At 45.4% G+C, this 23,119-nt stretch overlaps 2 protein-coding genes across 9 annotated transcripts in view; one reads left to right on the top strand and one right to left on the bottom strand.

The window, feature by feature from the left end:
- Nucleotides 1-23,119, top strand: part of PREB (prolactin regulatory element binding) — a 30,138-nt gene that overhangs the window by 3,104 nt on the left and 3,915 nt on the right. For 2 of the 8 annotated variants that reach the window (XM_061155002.1, XM_061155001.1), the window contains 3 exons: nt 94-166; nt 357-516; nt 693-1,446. The exons of 2 other annotated variants lie outside the window; for them this stretch is intronic. In XM_061155002.1, the coding sequence (XP_061010985.1) occupies nt 94-166; nt 357-516; nt 693-787 (328 nt within the window). In that variant the 3' untranslated portion in view covers nt 788-1,446. Of the gene's footprint in view, nt 1-93; nt 167-356; nt 517-692; nt 1,447-2,102; nt 2,331-12,204; nt 12,329-23,119 lie in introns of those variants that run through there. 4 more of the 8 variants (XM_061155005.1, XM_061155004.1, XM_061155007.1 and 1 more) reach the window with 4 other exon arrangements.
- On the bottom strand, nt 1,351-8,103 carry ABHD1 (abhydrolase domain containing 1). The gene is made up of 9 exons (XM_061155021.1): nt 7,948-8,103; nt 3,925-4,085; nt 3,133-3,312; nt 2,859-2,904; nt 2,587-2,699; nt 2,282-2,455; nt 2,062-2,110; nt 1,798-1,963; nt 1,351-1,666 (listed from the first exon to the last, which is right to left on the bottom strand). Exons 1-9 carry the CDS (start codon nt 8,059-8,061, stop codon nt 1,455-1,457), a joined length of 1,215 nt encoding a protein of 404 aa, XP_061011004.1. The 5' UTR covers nt 8,062-8,103; the 3' UTR covers nt 1,351-1,454.

Below are 23,119 nucleotides of genomic sequence, written 5' to 3'. Positions count from 1 at the left end.
GGGCAGCTTGGGGAGACGTGCTGCCCACGTCCCTGGGGGCTCTTGCTGCTGCACAGGACTCCAGGACAGTGAGTGTTTTTTTGTTTGTTGCAGTGAATCGGGCACTTTTCTGGGCCTGGGCACAGTCACTGGCTCTGTTGCCATCTACATAGCTTTCTCGCTCCAGGTAATGGATGGACCTGGGCACAGCCATGAGGGCTCTCTAGGGTAGAGATTCTAGGCCGCCTTCTTCACTGAGTGTGCACAAAGGTGTCGGGCCCAGCCTGTAGAGGGAAAGTCTCGGGGTAGAGGGTGTGTTTTCCAGAAGGAATCTTCCCAACTGGGCTTTCCCTCACTAGCTTTCCTCTTGTCCCCAGCGTCTATACTATGTGAAGGAGGCCCATGGCATTGTGGTGACAGATGTGGCCTTTCTGCCTGAGAAAGGTCGTGGTCCAGAGCTCCTTGGGTCCCATGAAACTGCCCTGTTCTCTGTGGCTGTGGACAGTCGTTGCCAGCTGCACCTACTGCCCTCACGACGTGAGTCCTTGAGGTGGGGTAGGGGTACCACTCCCCCTTTAGCTGGAGCAGAAACTTGCCCCCTGGAGAATAGGATACTTATCTATAGTCATCTGTCCCCTCCTTGAATGGTTCTTTTCTCCGGGCTGCAACACCACCCCTTTGCCTTCTGAATTCTTCCCTTCTCCCTCCTGCAGGAAGTGCTCCTGTGTGGCTGCTGCTGCTGCTGTGTGTTGGGCTTATTGTTATGACCATCCTGCTGCTCCAGAGTGCCTTTCCAGGTTTCCTTTAGCCTCCCTGCTCCCAGGGAACCAGGGGCCTGGACACTGCCACCTTCTAGACCAGAACAGAGGCCTGGACCCCACTGCTCACTCCACCTGGGTCCACAGCTGAGGTTGCCATGGGTGAGACTGATGGGCAGTGCCTGCCCTTCCCAGTTAAAGCCTGGTTCTGGCCCTGTGCAACCCTGAGTCCTGGGAACCTTGCGTTCATCATCTGTGGATCTGCCCAGGACAGTGGTGTCTGAGGGCCAGGCTATACCACTTGCCTCCTTCCCTCTGTCTACCAGGGGCTCCAGAGTTGAGCTTGAACTTTTTCTCCAGAAATATGTGAAGATGCCCAAGAACTTGGAGGCTCTGCTGTGCTGTCCTTCCTGCAGAAACAATCATTTTCTCCTCGTACCCCACAGCCTTGTGTCCAGTTGCTCTTCACATGAGCCCCTGGAATTTGCTGGGGGCCTGCACTGGCCTGGGACTTGCTATTAGGGAAGGAAGGAGCAGAATGAAGATCCAGGCAGTAATCTTTGGGTTCCACTGGGTAGCTCCAAGCCCACCAGGCCATATGCAGTAAGTTCCTGGAGAGTCTGCCCTAACCTTGAGGAAAGGGAAAAGGAACTTCAGCCCATTTGGCAGGAAAAGTTGATATTTAATAAACAAGGGAAGACTGAACTAAGACTCTTGTCAGCTCTTGCCTGCCTCTGAAGGGGTGGGTGACCTGGGGCCTGGCAACTCTGCTGGGTGCTGGAAGATGGCTTTGGCGTACTGATGCAGGAGGCGGCTCATATAGCAGTGCTGCCAGGGAAGCAGTCCTTCCAGGAAGCCGATGTGGCCACCCCGGGCTGTGACTAGCAGTGCAACGTGGAGAGAGTGTTGGGCAGCCTGTAGGGGAAGGGCTGGGGCGAGGGGAGTTGGAGAGGAGGTTAGGAGCCCTGGCCTCTGCCGGGAGTCCAGGCGCTCTCCACTTGCACCTCACACACGGCCCATTTCCCATGGGGCCTAAAGCATCTGGATCCCCGGTGCTCACCATCGACAGGGGAGAAAGGGTCGTCAGCTGCGTTGAGACAGAGCACAGGGATCTGGATGGCATTGACCTTGGTTCTTGGACTGGCTGCTCGGTAGTAGGCAGCACAGTCTTGATAGCCAAAGACCACAGCTGTGTAGCGCTCATCAAATTGGCGGATGGTGCGGGCCTGCAGGTGGTGGAAGGCGGGATAGGCTAGGATGAGGACAAGGGAATAAGATGTGGGAAGAACAATACGGGGCAGAGGGGATAGCTGGAAGACTACACCTGTAGGACGAAGTCAACATTCACCACGTTTTCCATCACCTTTCTGTTTCTGCAAAAGAATAGAGGTTTGGCTCTGCACCTGGACCCGACCTGGAGCCACCCTCGGTCTTATCTCGAGGGAGAAAAGTACACATGCAGAGCTGACCCGAGCACCGGGAGGACCTGGCATGTGTGCCATCCTACCCTGTTCTCTGCCCTTTGCTGCTCGTCAGGACCCTACCGGCTTATGACTTGACAGAGCCCAGCAGTGAGGCGGTGATTGAAGAGCAGTGAGTTCATGGGGGTCTCCAGGGAGCGGGTGGTCTCAAAGGAATCCCAGCACGCAGACAGAGTCAGTGCTGCCACCAGGCCTGCTGCCCGTCCCGTTCGAGCCAGGTGATTCAGCACTAATATCCTGCAGGGTTGGACCGGGCCATGAAAGAAGGGTTTGCATTGGGGACTCAGGACTGGAGAGGGGGAGAGGATGTGGAGGAGGGAAGGGGAGAAGGAAGACTGGGCCTTTGGGTTAAGTGAGGCAGTCTTTACCCTCCAAGAGAGATGCCCACAGCCAACAGTGGGGCTTGGGGGTAGCGACTCTTTATGTGGTTGATGACAGTCGCCAGATCTTCAGTGTTGCTGGCACAGAAGGCCCTATGGGTCTGAGGCAAACCGGATCATTGGGTAGAGAAGGGGGCCTTGGCCAGAAGGCAGAAAAATGAAAGGACTCAAGAAATGGAAGATAGCTGGGTAGAGGTGCAGGACCCAGGATATCCAAAAGGAGTGGAGTGAAGGACCACTAGAGGAAGGAGGGTACTCACCAGCAGTTCTTCCCCGCGGCAGCCCCGGTTATTAAATACAACAGCCCTGTGGCACACACAGGTACATGTTAGCCAGACCCTCCCTACTGGCTCTTCTCCCCTCTTGGTAGCTTTCAGAAAGACCTCAGTCATAAGGTGCCCTTCATATGGCACCTTCTCCCCAGAGCTAGCAGGGTCTGAATTGACACCGCCCCCATCCCACCCCACCACAGACACACAATTACAAGTTATCATCAGACATCACCCAATTCCTCTGGGCTGTTCCCATCCTTACCTGTAGCCATCCTTCAAAGCTTGATCAACTAGGTGCAAGATATATGTCTCCTGACTACTGCCTGTGATGCCAGGAAGCAGTAATACAGTGGGCTGGGTGCTAGGGTCAGGGTACTGACTGTTAGACTGGCTGGCCCAGTCTAGGAGGAGCTGGCCTCCATCTGGGGTTTCGAGAACTTCACTGTGGTTTTGGAGAAAAGGGCACACAAAGATACTATTAGGATCAAGAACTCCATGTACTTCAAAAGATTTTACACCTTCCTCTCCCTCCCCAAGCAACTCCCACAATTGCTCATCATTTGAGGGCTTGCATTGTGCAAAACCTGAAGGTCATAACAAGGTATAATGGGGACATAAAAGATTGAATATTAAATTACCTCAAGGTTGTACATAAGCCCTTCCATATAGCTACCCTGGTTACCGTCAGCACACTGAGGTAGATGGAGTGAAGGTTACCTCCATTTTAAAAGAGGTAGATGAGGGACTTCATTGGTGGTACAGTGGTTAAGAATCCACCTTCCAGTGCAGAGGACGTGGATTCGATCCCTGGTCAGGGAACCAAGATCCCACGTATCATGAAGCAACTAAGCCTTCATGTCACAACTACTGAAGCCCACGTACTCAGCCTGCAAGCCACAACCTGAGCTTGCCTGGCACAACTGCAGAGTTCGTGTGCCGCACCAAAAGATCCCAGGTGCCGCAATTAAGACCTGAGGCAGCCAAATAATTTTATTCCCTATGAAGATTTCCTTATACTTGCAGCTTCCTGTTCACCCCCATCTGTTCCTCTTACCTCGAGTAAGGGACCACCAGCCGGGACTGCAGTAAGACTCTGAAGATGGTTTGTAGCCGCCCCTCAAAACACCAGAGCGTAGGATAGAAAGTCTCCAGAGTGACTGGACAGTGTTGCTCCAGGAAGGCCAGAAATCGGGACCCAGTCACCAGCTGTGGCCTCTGTAACCATACAACACCACCGGCCTCACTCCCCTGATATTTGCACCAAGCCAGTGAGGTGCCCAACGCCAGAGAGACCTCTTCCCAGAGGCCAGCCTGGAGGGCACTGCCTCATTTGGGGGTGAGAAATCTAGCATACCTCAATCTGGAGTCCCACTAGAGCCCTGGGAACTCCAGACCTAGAGTGTCACCTCTCCAGAACTGACCCTGAACCAACTTCCACACTCAGCCTATCCATGCCCCAAACCCATTTTGGAGATAGCAGGTCATATAAGTTGCCCAGCTGATCTCCTGCAGGAAATGTTGGGGTCCTGAGCAGAGACTGAAGAAATGCAGTACCATTCAACCTGTGATTTCTGCCTTGCAGTTAAATTATCCACACTCTCATCTCAAAACCATCTCTGGCCACACTGGCTCCTCCTAATTTTAGCACCCCATTGTCATATGTTCCCATCCCTTACTGTGCGTGCTTGCAGCTGAAGGGCTGCTTTTTCCCACAAAACCTCTTTTTCTTACTTAGCAGCCCCTGCTGTTGACTGTACTCTAATGGAGGAATAGTCCCAGTGTAAAGAGATTTTCTCTTCCTTCCTGCCAGCCAAGGGGAAGGTAACAGGCAAAGGATGAGGGGGCAGATGAGGTCAGTGGGCGCTTAGCCCTAACTTTCAACCCCTCTGTGCTTGGTTCTTCTGGATATACATCAAGTAAATGAGAGGGCCTTGTCACATAGACGGCTTGTAAACAGGGAGTATGCTGTACAAAGACAAAAGGTCTCAGAATCAAAAAACAGAAATGGCATTTCTGTTGCAGGCCTGAGGGGACTTGAGGACCAGTCTCCTATCTTTTCCTGTAGTCAAAAGGGGCTAAGTAAGTGATGAACTCGAGAGGCCAGGTTGGTAGTATGACTGTTGTGACTCATACCTTGGTTCTTAAGCCCTGGAATAATAACATCTGTGATTCACTATATGCTATTTGCTAGCACTAGGCTAAACCCAACCTTACTATAAATGAAGAAACTATGACAAAGGTTAAGTTGTTTGCCCAGAGTCACACAGCAAGCAAAAGGCAAAGTGGAATTAATAATATTAGGCAAAACATTCTCTGGCATAAATCATACCAATATTTTCTCAGGTCAGTCACCCAAGGCAATAGAAATAAAAATAAGCAAATAGGACTTGATCAAGCTTACATCCTTTTGCACAGCAAAGGAAACCATAAAATGAAAAATCAACCTATAGAATGAGAAAAAATATTTGGCAAAGAATGCAACCAACAAGAGCTTAATTTCCAAGATATAAAAACAGTTCATACAACTCAGCAACAACAAAAATAGACAACCCAATCAAAAAATGGGCAGAAGACCTAAATAGACATGTCTCCAAAGAAGAAATGCAAATGGCTAATAAGCACATGAAAAGATGCTAAGCATGTCTAATAGAGAAATGCAAATCAAAACTACGGTGAGGTATAGTGAACTACTACCAATCAAAATGACCATCATTAAATGCTGTATAAATAATAAATGCTGACGAGGATGTGGAAAAAAGGGAACCCTCCTACACTGTTGGTGGGAATGTAAGTTGGTACAGCCACTATGGAAAACAGTATGGAGGTTCCACAGAAAACTAAATCTAGGATTACCATATGACCCAGCAATTCCACTCCTGGGCATATAGCCACACAAAATTCTAATTCAAAAAGATACATTCTATGTTCATATGTTCATAGCAGCACTATTCATAATAGCCAAGATATAGAAACAAACTAAATGTCCATTGACAGATGGATAAAAAAGATATGGTACCTATATATAATGGAATACTACTAAGCCATAAAAACCCATGAAATAATGCCATTTGCAGCAACAAGGATGCAACTACAGATTATCATACTGAGTGAAGTACATCAGAAAGAGACAAATACCATGTGATATCACTTATATGTGAAATCTAAAATATGACACAGACAAACCTATCTTCAAAACAGAAACAGACTCATGGACATAAAGAACAGATTTGTGGTCACCAAGGGGGAGGGAGCTGAGTGGGAGGTTGGGTTAGCAAATATAAGCTTTTATATATAGAATGGATACACAACAAGATCCTACTGGATAGCACAGAGAACTATATTCAATGTCCTATGATAAACCATAATGGAAAAGAATATTTAAAAAAAAAAAATATATATATATATACATACTGTGTAACTGAATCACTTTTCTGTACAGCAGAAACTAAGACAACAAAATAAGTCAACTATACTTCAATTTAAAAATGTAAAAAATATATATTATCTCTAATACTAGTAAGATTTGTTGAGTGCTCCTTACGTGCCAGATACTGTGCTAAGCACAGTACATGATTATATCCTGTAACCTTCACAACAGCTGTTTGAGATATCTTTGAAAATCCACATGTCACAATACCCTATAAACCTTATGTATGATCCTCCCATGGAAATGTGTATGAATATGTGTCAAAGGGCACAAAATATGCCAAAGCTAGTTAGTGGTAGAGTTGGGAATTGAAACCCAAGTCTGTCTGACTCAAGAGCTTGTGTTCTTACTTATTTTACTATATTATTTCCTAGTTGCCAAGATTTTGAGTTATCAATCTATTAAATACTTGGTCAATCACCTCAGAGGTGTAGAACAAAGTGCTAATAAAATCACACGTTTGATATATGTGAGTTTCATTTTAACTCTAGTAAAGTGTTTCCTGACTTATCCCTGAGAATTAATGAATAAAATGCCATTAATCACTGTTGGCGAATCAATACCAATCCATTGCCAAGCTGGATAATCCGAACAGCATGTCCTCAGAGCCTCCAGAATGACACGCCCTGGATTTTAACCAGGATTTGGAACTCACAGAAGGGCTTGTAGTACATAGTGGCAGAGGTCTCGTGATTTCTCTGTGGCTGGTTGCAAGCAAACTAAAGTGTTTAGTTGAGGACAACTCTTCTGAAATAACTGACTTTTCAAATCAGACATGTAAGGTAAGGTTTATAGGGTATTGTAAAGTTTGAATTTTTAAAATTGCTTTTATTAAGGCAGAAGTATTTTATAAACAATACATAGGATTAAAGCTCTGTAAATATAGGAACATTTAGGTAACATTAAATTTCCCTATAGATCTTTTTAAATGGCTTCAATCAATAGGTTTCTTGTTAGACTCAGCTACTTTGAGTTTAATGAAAATTAAAAGATTTTGATTGGGGAGATATGAAAATTTCAGTGAGAATAAACTCTCCAAGTTCATTAAAATCATCCTCTTCAGATTTTTCCATGGCACTATACAAGGAGAGCGTAGAACTTAAAACAGGGCTCAATGAGCAAGGACAGTTAGGGTATTGCTGAGATAGGCAAGAACCTCTGCCAGTCCTTAAGAGAAGCAAGGTCCTACTACTGATGGGGTGATGTTGAGAGTTACCACCCCATAGACTGGTTTCTTCATTCAGTGCAACTAACGAGGAAGTCAGCTAGACTGCCTAAAAAGAAAACCACAGTGTGCGTATCTCTGTCACCTCAGGATACCTTCCACCCCGCCTTTCCGCAAGCGTTGGTCCACATAATAAGCAACAGCATCCTTCCGACGCCTGAGAGGCCCAGCGGATGTAGGGAGTACGCGGAGAATGCAGAGAATCTAGGCAGACAAAGAATCAACTCTCTTCGGTGTTAATAGCAAAGCTGAGCCTGGCTGGAGCGCAGGGCAGGGGTAGTGGTGGGGTTGTGGCGTCAAAATTTCACCTGGACCTGGACAGCCAACCAAGCCAGCTCCCACAAAGGGCTCGAGCCCCGACTGGAAGTGGCCCCTGAACTCCAGTAACCTAAACCCGCCGGCGAGAGCTCTGGACCCGCACCCACCTGGGGCACCCATGTCCAGTAGTAGCCCAAGTAGAGGGCAGCGCCAAGTCCCAAAAGCAGAGAGAAGGACTCTGTCCAGGTGTCATCCTGGGGGCTTTGAGAGGAGCTCAGCATCTTGTGTTGCTGTTTCGATTCCCAAGTTCTTGACTGGATCCGGAGCTTGAGCTTCGATTAATGGGCCCGCAGGTGCGCGCTGGGCCCCGCCCGTTACACGCCATTGGACGGCCTGTGCAAGTTCGGCCTCCACTGCCTGGCGGTTCGGGGATGTGGGCCCCGCCCACAGGCGGCGGGCGTGGCGAGGGGCGGTGCTAGGACGTCGAGTAGGTGGGCGGGCTGCGCCGGCCACTCTGCGTAGAACTGACCCGACTGACCTGCGAGTGGCTTTACTGCTTGCGGCCCTGGTCTCGCGCCTGTGTGCCTCTTCCTTCCGCTTCACGGTCACCGGCCGTGCAGCCTCTTGTGAGGACTAGCGACCTCGCCTGCAGTCGCCATCTTAGTGAGAGGCAGCTCCAGTTCCTTTTTCCTCAAACCCTGCCCTGGCGGCGCGGCGAGGCTGGCAGCCTGGCTAGAGTCCCTCAGTCATTCATCAGTCACACACAAAGGGCGCAGCCACTCGTGTGGTAACTCCTTCCAGTCCCAGTGTTCAGCCGTTCACAGTGGTCCTCGCACTAGGACACATTCACACTGGGACACACACGGTGTCACTTAGTCAGGGTTCAGCTACTGAATGAGTGGTGTTTCACACAGTGTCACATTCACATCCGTTAAAGCCACGCGTAGTGTCACTCTATGCTGGCCACATGTAAAGTAGATATTTACTCATCACTCTACCAGCTTGGGATGCTGCTCCTGTCTTCACTGGGATATGGAAACAAGTAGGTAATATACTAGAGCAATGACTCTCAATCCTGACTGAAGATTGGAATTGTGTGTGAGTTTCTAACACTAGAAGTGCCCAGGCCCCACCTGATATGGTTGGTCTGGAGAGGAGCCTAGGTATTAATATCACTTACAGGTTTTCTGGAAGACTCTAATGTGTAGTCAGGGTTGAACCCCTGCAATAAGGGTATGTTGCTAGATAAGGGAAGTACTAGCTGCTGTGGGAGCCCTGGGGAAGGTGCCCAGACTTCATGGATCTGAGAAAGCATACCCAGATGTTAAATAACAATACATTTAAGGTGAATTTTTTTTTAAAAAAAGAAAAGGAGTTTCCAAGGCAAGGTGGAGGAGGGGACAGAGTAGTTGTTCCAAAAGAAGGAACAGCACAAACAAAAGCCTGGATGTGAGGCTTCTAAAAGGAACCAAAAGAAACTGGGTGTTGCTGGAACATATGAGATGGTCAGGAATCTGGTGTGGGCCGCTGCATAAAGGATGCTAGAGCTTATCCTAAGGGTGGAGGAAAGCCATCCAAGAGTTTTAGTGGGTGATATGATTGGGCTTCCCAATGGTACTAGTGGTAAAGAACCTGCCTGCCAACACAGGAGACATAAGATATCTGGGTTCGATCCCTGGATGGGGAAGATCCCCCGGAGAAGGAAACAGTAACCCTACTCCAGTATTCTAACCTGGAGAATCCCATGGACAGAGGAACCTGGCAGGCTACAGTCAAGGGTCACGAAGAGTTAGACACAACTGAAGCGACTTAGCATGCATGGGTGACATGATCAGAGTTATGTTTTAGAAGAAACATTCAGGCTACTTGGAGAATGGACTGGAGGAGGATGAGAATAGAAGGAGATCAGTTAGAGGCTGTTAACAGAACTTTGGCATGGAGCGTGGCTGCCTGGCCTGGGGGAAGCTCAGGAGAGGAGTGAAGATTATTAAGATAGGAGACAGAATTGATAGGACTTGGTAGTAGGTTAGAGGTGGAGAAGAAGGAGGAATCATGAATGACCCCCAGTTTTCTGACTATGTAGATTCAGGGATGCGTATGGGACTTGACCCTGGGATGGGGGGAGGGGAAGTTTTGAGGAGGAAGATGGTGTATTCTGACTCAGACACATAGAGGCTGGGGTGTTGATAGGTGTTCTAATTGTGTTTTCTTAGATTCTCAATTTGTCTATTTGGCATCAGTTAATCACAAGGCCAAACTAACAGCCAGAGTTGTTCACCTCCCTCCTGCAATCCAGAGGCTATCCTCTGGGATTTCCCTGGTGACCCAGTGGTTAAGATTCCCAAGTTTCCATTGGGGGCGAGAGAGGGCAAGAGGTTGATCCCTGGTTGGGGAACTAAGGTCCCACATGCAACATGGTGCAACCAAAAGATTTAAAAAAAAAAAAAAATTCCTAGAGGCCATACTCTGAACCACTTCCTTTATCCAACTCTCACACACCAAACCAATATTTTCTGTTTCCTAAATCAACCCAGGACCAGGGACTCGTCAACTAGGGACAGCCTCTGTGCCCCCAAAGCCCTCTGAAGTTTTTCAAGCTAGTCAACCCTAAACTGTTCACCCTGCCCTGTCTTGCTTTTCTAGCTTAATAAAGGCTGTGGGCTGTCCTTCCCCTTGCTTCTTTCTGGCTCTGACCAACTCTGGTGCTTCCCTGTGTGGTCTTGTTCGGTAAGCTGTGCCTCTTCTTCCTAAGGGAACTGTAACATTAAACTTCTCTTTCATTGGCTTGACTTCTCTGTGCTGTCATTCAGTCACCTTTAAAACTTAAAACCTGGCACAAGTCAGTAGGCTGTTCAGCTCCAGAAGTGTTCTGGGGCTAAGAGATTGTATTTGAGATATGGTAGTTATCAGCATTCAGATGATATATTAACTTGTAGGATGGCCATAACAAAGTGCTGCAAGCTGGTATCTTGAAGAACAGAAATTTATTGTCTCACAGTTCTGGAAACTGGAAATCCAAGATCAAAGTGCCAGAAGGATTGGTTCCTTCTGAGAGCAAGGAGGAAGACTCTGTTCCACACCTCTCTTCTAGCTTCTGGGGGTTCCCTGGAAATCTCCAGCATTCCTTGGCATGTAGAAGCTTCACTCTAATTTCTGCCCGAATCTTCACATGCTGTTCTTCCTGTGTGTGTTTGTGTGTGTGTGTGTGAGAGAGAGAGAGAGTGTGTGTGTGTATGTGCACATGCCTGTGTATGTGTGTCCAAATTTCCATTTTTATTGGAAAAAAAATATTGGATTAGGGGTCCAACCTACTCCAGTATGACCCCATATTCATTAGGTATATCTGCAACCACGCTATTTCTAAATGCAGTCACATTCTGAAGTACTAGGGTTTAGAACTCTAACATACGAATTTTTGAGGTACAGAATTCAACCCAGAAGAGATAGTAATGAAAGCTATGTGAGTGGAAGAACACATGAGCAGATGGGGAGTGAGGAGAGAGCCCAGAGGAACTCCATGACACAAGAAGAAACTAAAAAGAAAAGACTGGAGAGAGAGGAATGGTGTCGCCAAAATCAACGATACCATGACCAAAGGAGGTAGTGTCCAGCAGTGTCCACCACAGGAAGGAGGACCAGATGGCTTTGATGAGAGTGAGTTTGTTGTTGCAATGGACTCTGATGAGAAGGAGCTGATTGGGAGAGGGAGAAGTTGAAGATTCTAGGGAGATAAGAAGTCATTCACTAAAAAGGTCTTGACTCAGTGAGGGAGGAAGTTGTCTGAAGCCTCCGTGGAGGAACTGGCCACTGTGAGAAAACTGGGGATACTCCATTTGACTGGAAAGCTACAACCACACACTGCATCACTGTACTGGCAAACCATGGCCCTTAAGATGGTACTTTCCCAGGTCTCCTCACCCCGACCATGGCTCAGATGGAGTGACCTCTCAGGGATGGGCAGTCACAGTCACACTATGATACCTTCACTGGAAGCCGACAGTTGCAAGTGTCACTTGAGCATCACAAACAGGAAGAGTTCACACAGATACCATAACAGACACACCATTAACATCCTGTACTGTCACACACGCAGTCAGCCAGTCATGCACTGGCCAAACTCTCTCAAGTACTGTCATACTGGACACGCGGCCACACACAACACCCCCTCCCTACGGTGTCACACACATCTGGGTCCCAGCAGGGAGTGGTCCCCCAGTTAAATGTGCTTCTTATACACATCAGCTTCATCATCTGTCTCTCTGCCTCTCTAGTTGTATCTGTCACGCGCGCTCACCCACATACATATACACACACCACACACTCTCGCCGGGGGTGGGCCAGGGTCTGCGGGGCGGGGCGGGGATCCTGCCCGCGGCGCTGGCGCTCCGGACTCTGCCCGGGCCAGGGCGGCGGCCGCAGCCCGGAGGGCGACGTGGAGCGGCCACGTGGAGCGGTCCGGGGGAGGGCCAGGCGGCAGGAGCCGAGGCGCGGCGGCAGCGGCGGCGCACGGCCTCCAGCGACGACCCAGACGGACCGGTGCCGCCGCAGGTGGGTGCGAGCCCCGCCCGGTGGGTGGCCTGGGACCCCGCAGCTGGCAGCGGGGCGATGCTGCGCGCCGCAGGGCTGGACCGTGGGCGGGGGCGGCCTCCTGGCTCCGGGTCGGATGCTGAAGGCGCAGTCCCTCCGCATCCCTTGCGGCTCGGACTCAGTAGGAGCGCCGGCTCCTGCCTCTGGGCGCCTCTTCGAGGTTACCCCTGAGAGCGAGTAGAGGGAGGGCCTGGAAAGGGAGAACTGAGACCTGAGCTCCTTCGCGGTGATGGGGCGGGGTTGGGGGTGGGGAGGGTGAAGTTCATTATCCCCCCCAAGGGCTTTTCCCTTCTCGTCTTATTCGTTGCTCTGACAACCCCGGGGGGAGGGGAGGCTGGCAGGAGTTTCGTCCTCATTTGACAGAGGAGGAGAAGGAGGAGCCGAGGGTTATCACCCTGGTGGAAGTGGCAGGGGAGCCCAGCTCTCAGGTGTGGCACTTCTTGGTCTGTATAGCCATTGCCTCTTCTCTTGCGGGGAGGCGGGGAGTGGGGGTTGGGGGGTTGCGCTAGAGTCACAGGCGGCTCTGGAGGGAGGAGTTAAGGGAGAAGATTGAGTTCCAAATAACTTCCGACAGTATTAGCTGGAAATGGAGTGGATGCCCTGTGAGGTGCCAGGCTCCTGTCCTGGGAAGTCCAGTGGAGGCTGATGGCCATTGACAAGGGTGCTGTGCAAGTAGTTTTGCATTAGATGGAAAGTCAAGCAATGAAAAGGCTCTCCCACATCCTAGAGTCTCTGAAATACTCAGGGAGGATACTCACTGCCAATCACTCTACCTACATTTTCCAATGCATCCTCCCCAAGCCCCTTCCAGATAGATATCGTTATCCTCATTTTTTTGGTTGTTGTTGGTGTGTTTTTTTTGGTTTGTATTTTTTAGGCCTCACTATCAGGCATGAGAGGCTTCCCAGGTGGCCAGTGGTAAAGAACCTGGCTGGCAATGCAGGAGACGTGGGAGACACCAGTTCCATCTCTGGGTGGGGAAGATCCCCCGGAGGAGGGCGTGGCAACCCACTCCAGTATTCTTGCCTGGGAAATCCCGTGGACAGAGGAGCCTAGCGGCTACAGTCCATAGAGTCAGGCAGAGTCGGACACGACTGAAGTGACTTAGCACGCATATGGGGCATGAGGGATATTAGTTCCCCAATGAGGGATCAAATCTGAGTCCCCGGCAACCAAGCCCCCTGCACTGGGAGCACAAGGTTTTAACCACTGGACTGCAAGAGAAGTCCCTATCCTCATTTTTTAAAGTGAAGGCCCCACAACACCTGCTGAGATCACACTGTTAGTACTATGACAGACTGGATTTGATCAGAGTTCCAACTCCAAGGCCAGGCTTTCCTCCCATGCACTAATGCAAAGGCTTGAAGAAATCAAATACTGGAGGGTCACTGTGTGTGTGTGTGTGTGTGTGTGTGTGTGATGTAAATAACTTTATTGGATTATATAACAACTCTAATAATTGTGGTGGCTTTTCTGTGGTCATTAGGGTAAATTGTGTTTAAGCACACTGTAGTTATAGAAAATGATTAGGAACATATTTATTTGACAGGCAGTTTTCAATAACTGCTTTATTTCTGTTGCTCACAAGGGTTTTCTGGGTAGTTCAAATGGTAAAGAATCTGCCCACAATGCAGGAGACCCAGGTTTGATCCCAGAGTCGGGAAGATCCTCTGGAGAAGGACATGGCAAACAACTCTTCAATAAATAGTTAGAAATATGAAAGGGTGAAGAAATCACATTACACCAACCTCATTAAATGTTACTTGAGCTGCCTTAGCCTGGTGGTGCTGGTGGTTTAGTCACTCAGTTGTGTCTGACTCTTTGTGACCCCATGGACTGTAGCCCATCAGGCTCCTCTGTTCATGAGATTTCCCAGGCAAGATACTGGAGTGGGTTGCCATTTTTTCAATAGGGAATCTTCCCAGTGCAGGGATCAAACCTGGGTCTACCTGCATTACAAGTGTATTCTTTACCGACTGAGCCACCAGGGAAGCATGCCTTAGTCTGGCTTCCTTTAAATCATAGAGGTGAGGTACCCGGACTAAAAATGTCACATTTGGAAGCATGACTTAGGAGAATATTACTGAGATGACACTGAAAGCCCACATGCAGTTATTTGCTTCTGAAGTGGACTGCAACCAGTGTTAAGGTTGTCAGGAAGGCCCAGGATATTTCAGGTAAGGGATGAAACAGCTTGGGCAAAAGAACTGCAAGGTGAAAGTGAAAAGTATTTCCACAGACTCCTGAATCCACCTATTTGAAGCAAAATGTTAGGATGATGGAAAATTGGAAGATGTCTAAAAATGGTAACATGATATCTGATCAGAGAAGGGCTTGAATGTTCAGGTGAAGACTGAACTATAATAGAAATAGGGAGCCACTGAAGGTTTTGAAGCAGTGGAGTTCCAGCAAAAGATTACTCTGATGTGGGTGTGGTAGTGGTTTGGTCACTAATTCGAATCTGACTCTTGCTACCCCATGGACTGTAGCCCACCAGGCTCCTTTCTCCATGGAACATTCAAGCAAGAATACTGGAATGGGTTGCCATTTCCTTCCCCAGGGGATCTTCCCGATCTAGGGACAGAACCGGGTCTCCTGCATTGCAGGTAGATGCTTTACTGACTGAGCCACCAGGGAAACTGATGTGGCTATGAAGGGTTCTTTAAAACGAGAAGCTATCAGAGACAGGAACAAGAATAAGAGACTCCTTGTGCAAGGAGTAATTTGTTATCCAGTTAGTATTCACTGGAACTCTGTGAAGTAAATATTATTATTATATCCATTCTGCAGATAAGTTTACTGAGGGATAATTAACTACCCAAGGTCACGGGGACAGTCTGTGGTACAGTTGGGATCTGAACCTAGGTCTGGCTGGTTCCATAGCCCTGTCCACTGCACATGCTGAATAGTTGACTGTGTGTGACAAATACATAGGACCAAAAGGAGGAGAATAAGAGTAATTCATGTGGGCAGGGTTCAGGACCAGGTCATCCTTTTCAGGGCCCAGTGTAAGAAAAGATTGAGAATTTCAAGACAGAGACAGCAGAGCCTTAGTCTAAGCCCAGGGACCTTCTGAGAGCGGAGTCCTCTGTGACTGCCAAGAAGCCAATCTATCATTATGACAACTGACAAATCACCTCAAAGCTTAGTGGCTGAAAACAATAGCATTGACTATGCCTATGAGTGTACATTCTGGGCAGGACTGTGAAGACAAGCTCAGTTCTGCTCTGGCAGAGTTGGCTGGGATAGCTGGAAGGCTGGGGCTTGGAATCATCTGCAGTTTTGCTCTCTCACCTGCCTGGCCCTTGGGTGGGAAGTGAGCAGCTGGGAGCTGCAGGAATCACAACCAGGACCTCTCAAGCATCCCTATCCTTATGTGCTTCCTCCACGTGGTCTTTTCAGCACAGCGGACTTCTTCCACAGTGGTTCAGGGTGTATCTGCATGTCAAGAGAGGGAGAGAGAGAGAGAACCAGAACCAGGCATAAACCCTGTTGCCTTTTATGACTCAGACTTGGAGGTTACGTGGCATCATTTCCACTATTCATTATAAGTGAGTTCCTAAGTCTGGATCATATACAAGGAAAGGCAAATTTGACTTCAGCTATTTCTCACAAGAAAGACTTGGTAGATATGTTTTTCTTTTTTTCCCCTTTCCTTTTTTCTGTATTTTATTTGATTTTTATTGGGGTATAATGGCTTTACAATGTTGTGTTAGTTTCTGCCATACAATGAAGTGAATCAGCTATTTGTTGTTTAGTTCCTAAGTTGTTACTGACAGTTTTGCAACCCCATGGACTATATAGCCCACCAGGCTCTACTGTCCATGGGATTTTCCAGGAAGAATACTGGAGTGGGTTGCCACTTCCTTCTCTAGGGGGTCTTCTCGAGCCAGGGATTGAAATTGCATCTCCTACGCTGTCAGGCAGGTTCTTTGCCGCTGTGCCATACATATACATATATCCCCTCCCTCTTGAGCCTCCCTTCTACCCCCTCATCCCACCTCTCTAGGTCATCACGGAGCATCGAGCTGAGAGCTCCCTGTGCTAGACAGCAGCTTCCCACTAGCTATCTGTTTTAGCTATGGTAGTGTATATATGCCAGTGCTACTCTTCCAACTCATCCCACCCTCCCCTTCCCTCACTGAGGGTAGACACGTTTTTCAAACCAGCACTGTTGGCCTAATGAGTGACTGGATTAGGGGGATCTGATGGGTGCTTCTCCTTTATGCCTGAACGGCTCCCACCAGTCATTCTTTGTCGTTTCCAAATGTCCTCTTTTAAAAGGCAACTCCTAGTGGTGATAATGCATTAAGCCTGGATAATAGGTTTTGGCAGCTCTGGGGGATTTAAATTATTCCTGTGCCTCCTGTTGGCCCAGGTCCTAACAGTAAACAGATGGGGAAGAGAAAGCAATTTGAAGATATCCAGGTGGGGAGACCAGAATTGTAGGTATGTGTGAAGCCCCTGCAGAGCAGTCCAGAAAAACTTCTGGAAGGAAAATGCCTTATTGTATAATATCACCAGGTGCTACATTTTACACATCTTGTCTTATTGAACCTTCACCACACCCTGGGAGATGCTCTCGTCATCCTCATGTTACAGATCAAGGTTCCAAAACACAAAAGTCACACAGTTGGTGAGTTGTAGAGTCTGCATTTGAACTTAGGCCAACCTGAGGTTAGGGCCCATACCATTAAACTTTGGGCTACATCCCCTATTCCTTAGCAATTCTGTGTTTCTGTTTTTCTCTTAAATTGTCGTTTTAACATTTGTATCTTTTCCAATTTACATGAATATGTAAATATTATGGAGAAAAAGGAATGAGCAGTTTTACCTAATATTATCATCTTACTTACAAGTTAATGCCTACCATATAGCAGGTGCTCAATAAATTTAAGAATTGAATAAAACTAGCCCTTATTCTATAAAACTTATATCGACACTTGCCTTCCTTTCGAAGGCTCACCTCCTTGGTCCTTGTCACCAAAGGTCTTGACTTGGGCTGCTGCTTCCCATGGCATCCTCTGTCGCATCCAGACCAGAGACCATTCTCCTTTTGGCCTCTTCTGGCCAGGCTGGCCCTTTCAACCATTTTGTGCCCCTATTTCCACCTTAGAGCCTGGAGCCCTCAGCCTCCTCTCTTCAAATGCGCAGCATATTGGGCACCAAGAATTGGGCGAGGCAGCCCTCCTGTCCACTCACCTAGACTCTCACTAAGCCATTGCTTCCTAACCACAAACCCCTATGGGCAGGGCCTTTTCTCTAATCCTCGCCCTCACATAATACTGCAGTCCTTGGATTTGCACTCAGTCTCCATGGGGTTTCCATGGAGATTTCTGTCTCAAAGCCCCTGCTGGGAGTGGTGGTGAACAGCACCATCCTGAAAACCCTAATAGCTTTAAACCCTGTTCCCTCCAGTCCTTCATCACTTGTCTTCTGAACTTGATTCATAGTCTCTTTCATATTACAGAAGTTCATACTTTTAATATACTCAAATCTGTCCATTTTTTCTCTTTAAAACAAATTAGAAATACTTATCATTTTTAATGGCTCTGTCACATAATATGATTTGCTTAGCCTGTCTAAATGTTACACATTCAGGTTGTTTACAGTTCTTTGACTACTATTAAAAGCACAGCTATAAATATCTTTATAATTTCTTTTCTATTTGTGTTCTTCCTTATGTAATCCTCAGGATGATACTATTGGATCAGAGTGCAATTTATGGCAATTAATTGGCAGGTTGCTCTAGAAATAGTTCAGGTTTATAGCTTTAGTTTATAGTTTATAGCTCCTAAAACAATATAGGTTAATACTCACTAATTCAATTTCTTCAAGGGTTGTAGGACTTTTAAAATTTGCAAAAAAACAAAACAAAAATTACTATTTCTTTTGATGTCAGTTTTGATGTTAAGTTTTTCTAGGAAAATGGCTATATCTGCTAAGTTTACAACTTTCTTCTATTTCTACAGGTATGTCTCCTTTTAATTCCTAATGTTGTTTATTTGTGCCTTTTCTCTTTGTTCTTAATGAAAATTGTTGGAGGTTTTCTAACTTATTACTCCTTTTGAAGAAACACAGTTGTTTAGCTTTGGATGATCTTCTGTAGAAGGAAATGGCAATCCACTCCAGTACTCTTGCCTGAAAAATCCCATGAACAAAAGAGCCTGGCGGGCTACATATAGTCCAGTCCATGGAGTCTCAAAGTCAAACATGACTGGAGTGACTTAGCACACTCAGATAGACGCACACTCCTTTCTATTATATTTTAAATTTCTTCTATCTTTTATTTCATTTCTTTTAACTTCTTTGGGTTTATTCTCTTTTACTAGCTTCTTGAGTTGGAAGCTTAACTCATTAGCTTTTAGCCTTTCTTCTAATATAAGTTTTTAAGTCAATTCATTTCCCCTCTAATACTGTTTTAACTATGTATCTTGCTTTGATGTAAATGTTTCCAATATTATTCAATTTTAAGTACTGAAAAATTTCCATTATGATATTTTTCTCTGATGTATATTTAAGTGTGCCTTTTACAGTTTTTATATAAGTAAGAATTTTTTTTTTAAGCTATACTATGCAGCTTGTGGAATCTTAGTTCCCCAACCAGAGATTGAACCCAGACCCTCAGCAGTGAAAGCCCAGAGTTCTAACAACTGGACTGCCAGAGAATTCCCTAAATGAGATTTTTTTACATCATTTTTGTTACTGATTCCTAGTGTAATTGCTTTTAATCTCATAACAGTATGAGACTCATTCTTTAATACTTGTTGAGTCACATTCTTTGGCCTTCTGCTTTTCAGTTTTTATAAATAATCCACATGTGTTGAGAAGAATATGCGTTTGCTAAGTGACTGGAGTTGGGTTCTCTATTTGTCCATTAGCTCAAGTTTAGTAAATGTTTTATCCAATCGTCTGTCTACATTTTTACTAAGTTTTAGTCTATTTAATCTTTCAGATACTGTTTGATGTATGTTAAATTCTCCCCCATAATAGCAGATTAGATTTTTCTGATTGAGTTTATGCCAGTTTTTGTTTTTTTTTTAATAATCACTTTGTTTTAGAGCAGTTCTAGGTTCAGAGCAAAACTGAGACGTTTCCCTTATAACTCCCTACACATGCACAGCCTTGTCCAGTATCACTATGCCCCACCAGAATGGTACACGATGAATTGAGAACCTAAACTGACATAGCATAATCATCCAAAGTCCACAGTCAACCATAGGGTTCATTCTTGGTGTTGTACATTCTATGGGTTTGAACAAATTCCCTGGAGGAGGAAATGGCAACCTGCTCCAGTATACTTGCTTGGGAAATCCCATGGACAGAGGAGCCTGGCAGGCTACAGTCCATGGGGTCACAAAGAGTTGGGCATGATTTAGCAACTAAATAACAATCAGTGTGTAGTGTTATGCCATTTATCATTTTAGATGTTTTTAGGCTGTTATTAGGTACCTACAGGTTCAGAATTATTATACCTTCCTAGGGGATTAAATTTTAGTGCATTTTATAATGATGTGCTTTTATCTATAATAATGCTTTTCACCTTAAGGTCCATCTATTCTAATGTTGATAAAGCTATGTTGGTTTTCTTTTCTCTAGTATTGCTTTATGTATCCTTTACCCACCATTTTGCTTTCAACTTTTCTGTGTTAATCTCTTAATCTCTTGAAAATTGCATGTGATTTGTATGTTTTATGTAATTTTGATAATCTCTATTTATTAACTGATGAGTTTATACAATTTATGTTTATTATTGATTACTGATATACTTGGATCTATTTTACTATCTTATTTTATGCTTTCTACGTGTCTTCCTTTTTAATCATTTAATTAATTTTTAGTTTCTCTTTTTTCTGTTTTCCTGCTTTCCTTTGGAATGATTTTTTTAAAATTCCATTCCTTTTTTTTTTTCTGCTGGTTTGAGGTCCGATATTTCATTTCTATCTTTTAGTGGTTATTAGAAAATTTTTACCTGCATAGTTGTTTACATGCACAGTTGATCATTATGTCCACTCTCTTCCCAAACAACTGTCCTTACCTTACATCTTAATGTTGTCCAATAATGTAGCTCACGCCATCTTTTTTTGCTCCATACAGTAATATAATTATCATTGTTTAACAATCTTTGTTAGATTTCCCCACATTCTGATTTTGTGTGTGCATATGGTTGCACTGGGTCTATTTTTACGAGCGGGCTTAGTTGCACGAGCTAGGGCTACTCTTCATTGTAGTGCACTGGCTTCCTGTTGTGATGATTTCTCTTGTTGAGGAGCACAGGCTCTAGGTGCATGAGCTCCAGTAGTTGCTGCATGCTGGCTCAATAGTTATGGTTCACAGGCTTAGTTGCTCTGCTCCATGTGGAATCTTCCCAGGCCAGGGATTGAACCCATGTCCCCTGCATTGGCAGTCGAATTCCTATCCACTGTACCACCAGGGAAGTCCCATTCTGATTTCTTTTTCACCCTTTTTCCTTGCATTCCAAATGTTCCTTCTGGGATCATTTTCCTTCTTCCTGAGTTATATTTCTTAGAATTTCCTTTAATAGAGAACTGTTGGTGGTAAATTCTCTAATTTGTTATCTAAAATTTATCAAACATGTTTTGTTTAATCTCATTCTTAAAAGATAATTTTGCTGAGAATAAAAATCTAGAATGGCAATTTCCCCACCCCCTTCTTTGACACATTGAGATATAATACTACTGTGTTCTGGCATCACTGTTGCTGTTGTGAAATCAGCTGTCAGTCTAATTATTCTTCCTTTTAGGTGATTTGTCTTTTCTCTTTGAGTACTTTTGAGATCTTCTCTTTTTCTTGGCTTTCTGTTTTTTCAGAACAGCAACTCTAGATGTATATTTCTGTTTATTTAATCTGCCTGGGATTGTTCGGATTCCTGGATGGGAGTGTTAGTGTTTTGCAACATAGTAGAATAATCTCAGCTACTATTTCTTCAAATTCTGTTTTTAATCCAATTGTCTCTATTATCTCCTCCATGCTGCTTTGTTTTATATTTTATATGTCTTTGACTCAATTAACTGTACTCTGTACCATTTATTTAAATCTATTCTCCAGTTCACTAATCCTTACATCATCTGTGTCTAATTTATTTAACTCACTCATTGCATTTAAAAAAGAATCAATCTTTTCTTTGTATAAATTACATTTTGAGAGGATAGCTATTTGAATCCCAACTATATGTAAGGAATCTCCTGTTAGTCTCTTCACATTGAATGGGCCCAAGCATTCTTTATCTCTGGTTTCTGCTATTTCATGAAGCATTCAGCTGATAATTCAAGTTCAGTTGACTTGGTTTGGCAGATACTCTAGGCAAAAGTTGACTTCAAGCACAGTTTTCCCCCAGGGATTATTCTTTCCACTGTGCGTTTATACTCTGGGTATTTCTTACTTTCTTGCCAACTAAATGCATTAAAAAATATACTTTCTATTTTTATCTAGCTTTGTGGTTACTTTCATTGCAACTTGTTTATTCTCATACTCCCAGACATGGAAGCCTGGATATTTTTCTAGTCCATCCTTTCATTGAGGTGTGTTCCCTGTGGCGGGACCTCTAAAGGTCACCAAGCAGTATAGAGAGCTCAATTCTGTCCCCCATGGATGGGTCCAAGACCTATCTTCTCTCCTGGCTACAACAACTAAAGCCCAAGGATCTATGTTGCCAGCCAAAGTTCATGAACATTCTTATTTTTTTTTTAAATCTAAATATTTACTTATTTTTGGTTACATTGGGTCTTGGCTATAGCACTAAGGAACTACTATTGTGCTTGGTCTCAGTAGTTGAGGCATGTGAGCTTAGTTGCCCTGCAGCATGTGGGGTCTTAGTTCCTGGACCAGGGATTAAAACCACGTCCTCTGCATTGGAAGATGGATTCTTTACTGGACCACCAGGGGAGTCCCCATGAACAGCCTTAAGGCAGCTGTGCATCTACTTGGCCACACCAACAAACCATGTAGACTTACTGTATCTTTTGGGGCCAACTTATGCATAGAAAAATGGGGACAGTTTCTGTGACTCTCAGCAGCTTCACCTACTTGTGGTCTTCCATGCTCAAGACAGCTCTATTTGTGTAATAGCTACACAAGCATGTACCTGTTGGCCAGATGCTCACCAACTCTAGGAAGATCTCTTAGGAAGATGATATCTTCCTTTGCAGTGGTTTTGAATCTTCTTGGGGTCATGGAACTCCTTGAGAATCTGCTGAAAGCTATCCTCCTTTCTCCAGGAAAATTCAATGCCAGCCAGAGTATAGAGTACTATTTCAGAGGGTTCCTAATTGTCTGCTGTAGACCATCAAGCACCTGTTGATTTGTCTTCCTAGAGATGAGTTTGAGGTTTCAGGCCTCAGCTCTGGAGGGCTTCTGCTTCCTCAGAAACTCACATGATATGTACACGATCCTGGGACTAATGAGAAAGCTTCTTGCTCTGTGCTTTGGTTGATCCCCTATTTGACTATTTTTATTCAATCAATTGGTTGTGCTGCCAATGGGCCTACACAATGTAGGCCTAAAAGAATGTTTTTGTGTTTGTTTTTTTCCTTTCTACTGAGATCTGGTTTCCCCAACTGCGTTAAGTAAATAGCAGTTCTTGAGACCATTGTTATATTGACCCTGATTTGTTATATTTTCAAGTCCTACCTGAGCGTTGACCTATTTCAGAGTCTGAGTTTCTTTTGATTTGTTCTTCAGTGAGTTTTTAATAAATGCAAACCAACAAGTTGTTTCCCTCCTTATTTAAGA

The sequence above is a fragment of the Dama dama genome, chromosome 11, assembly GCF_033118175.1.
Source record: "Dama dama isolate Ldn47 chromosome 11, ASM3311817v1, whole genome shotgun sequence".
In the NCBI taxonomy this organism is placed as follows: Eukaryota; Metazoa; Chordata; class Mammalia; order Artiodactyla; family Cervidae; genus Dama; species Dama dama.
The sequence above is the reverse complement of the archived record's forward strand: the minus strand, read 5'-3'. Positions and strand labels throughout refer to the sequence as shown.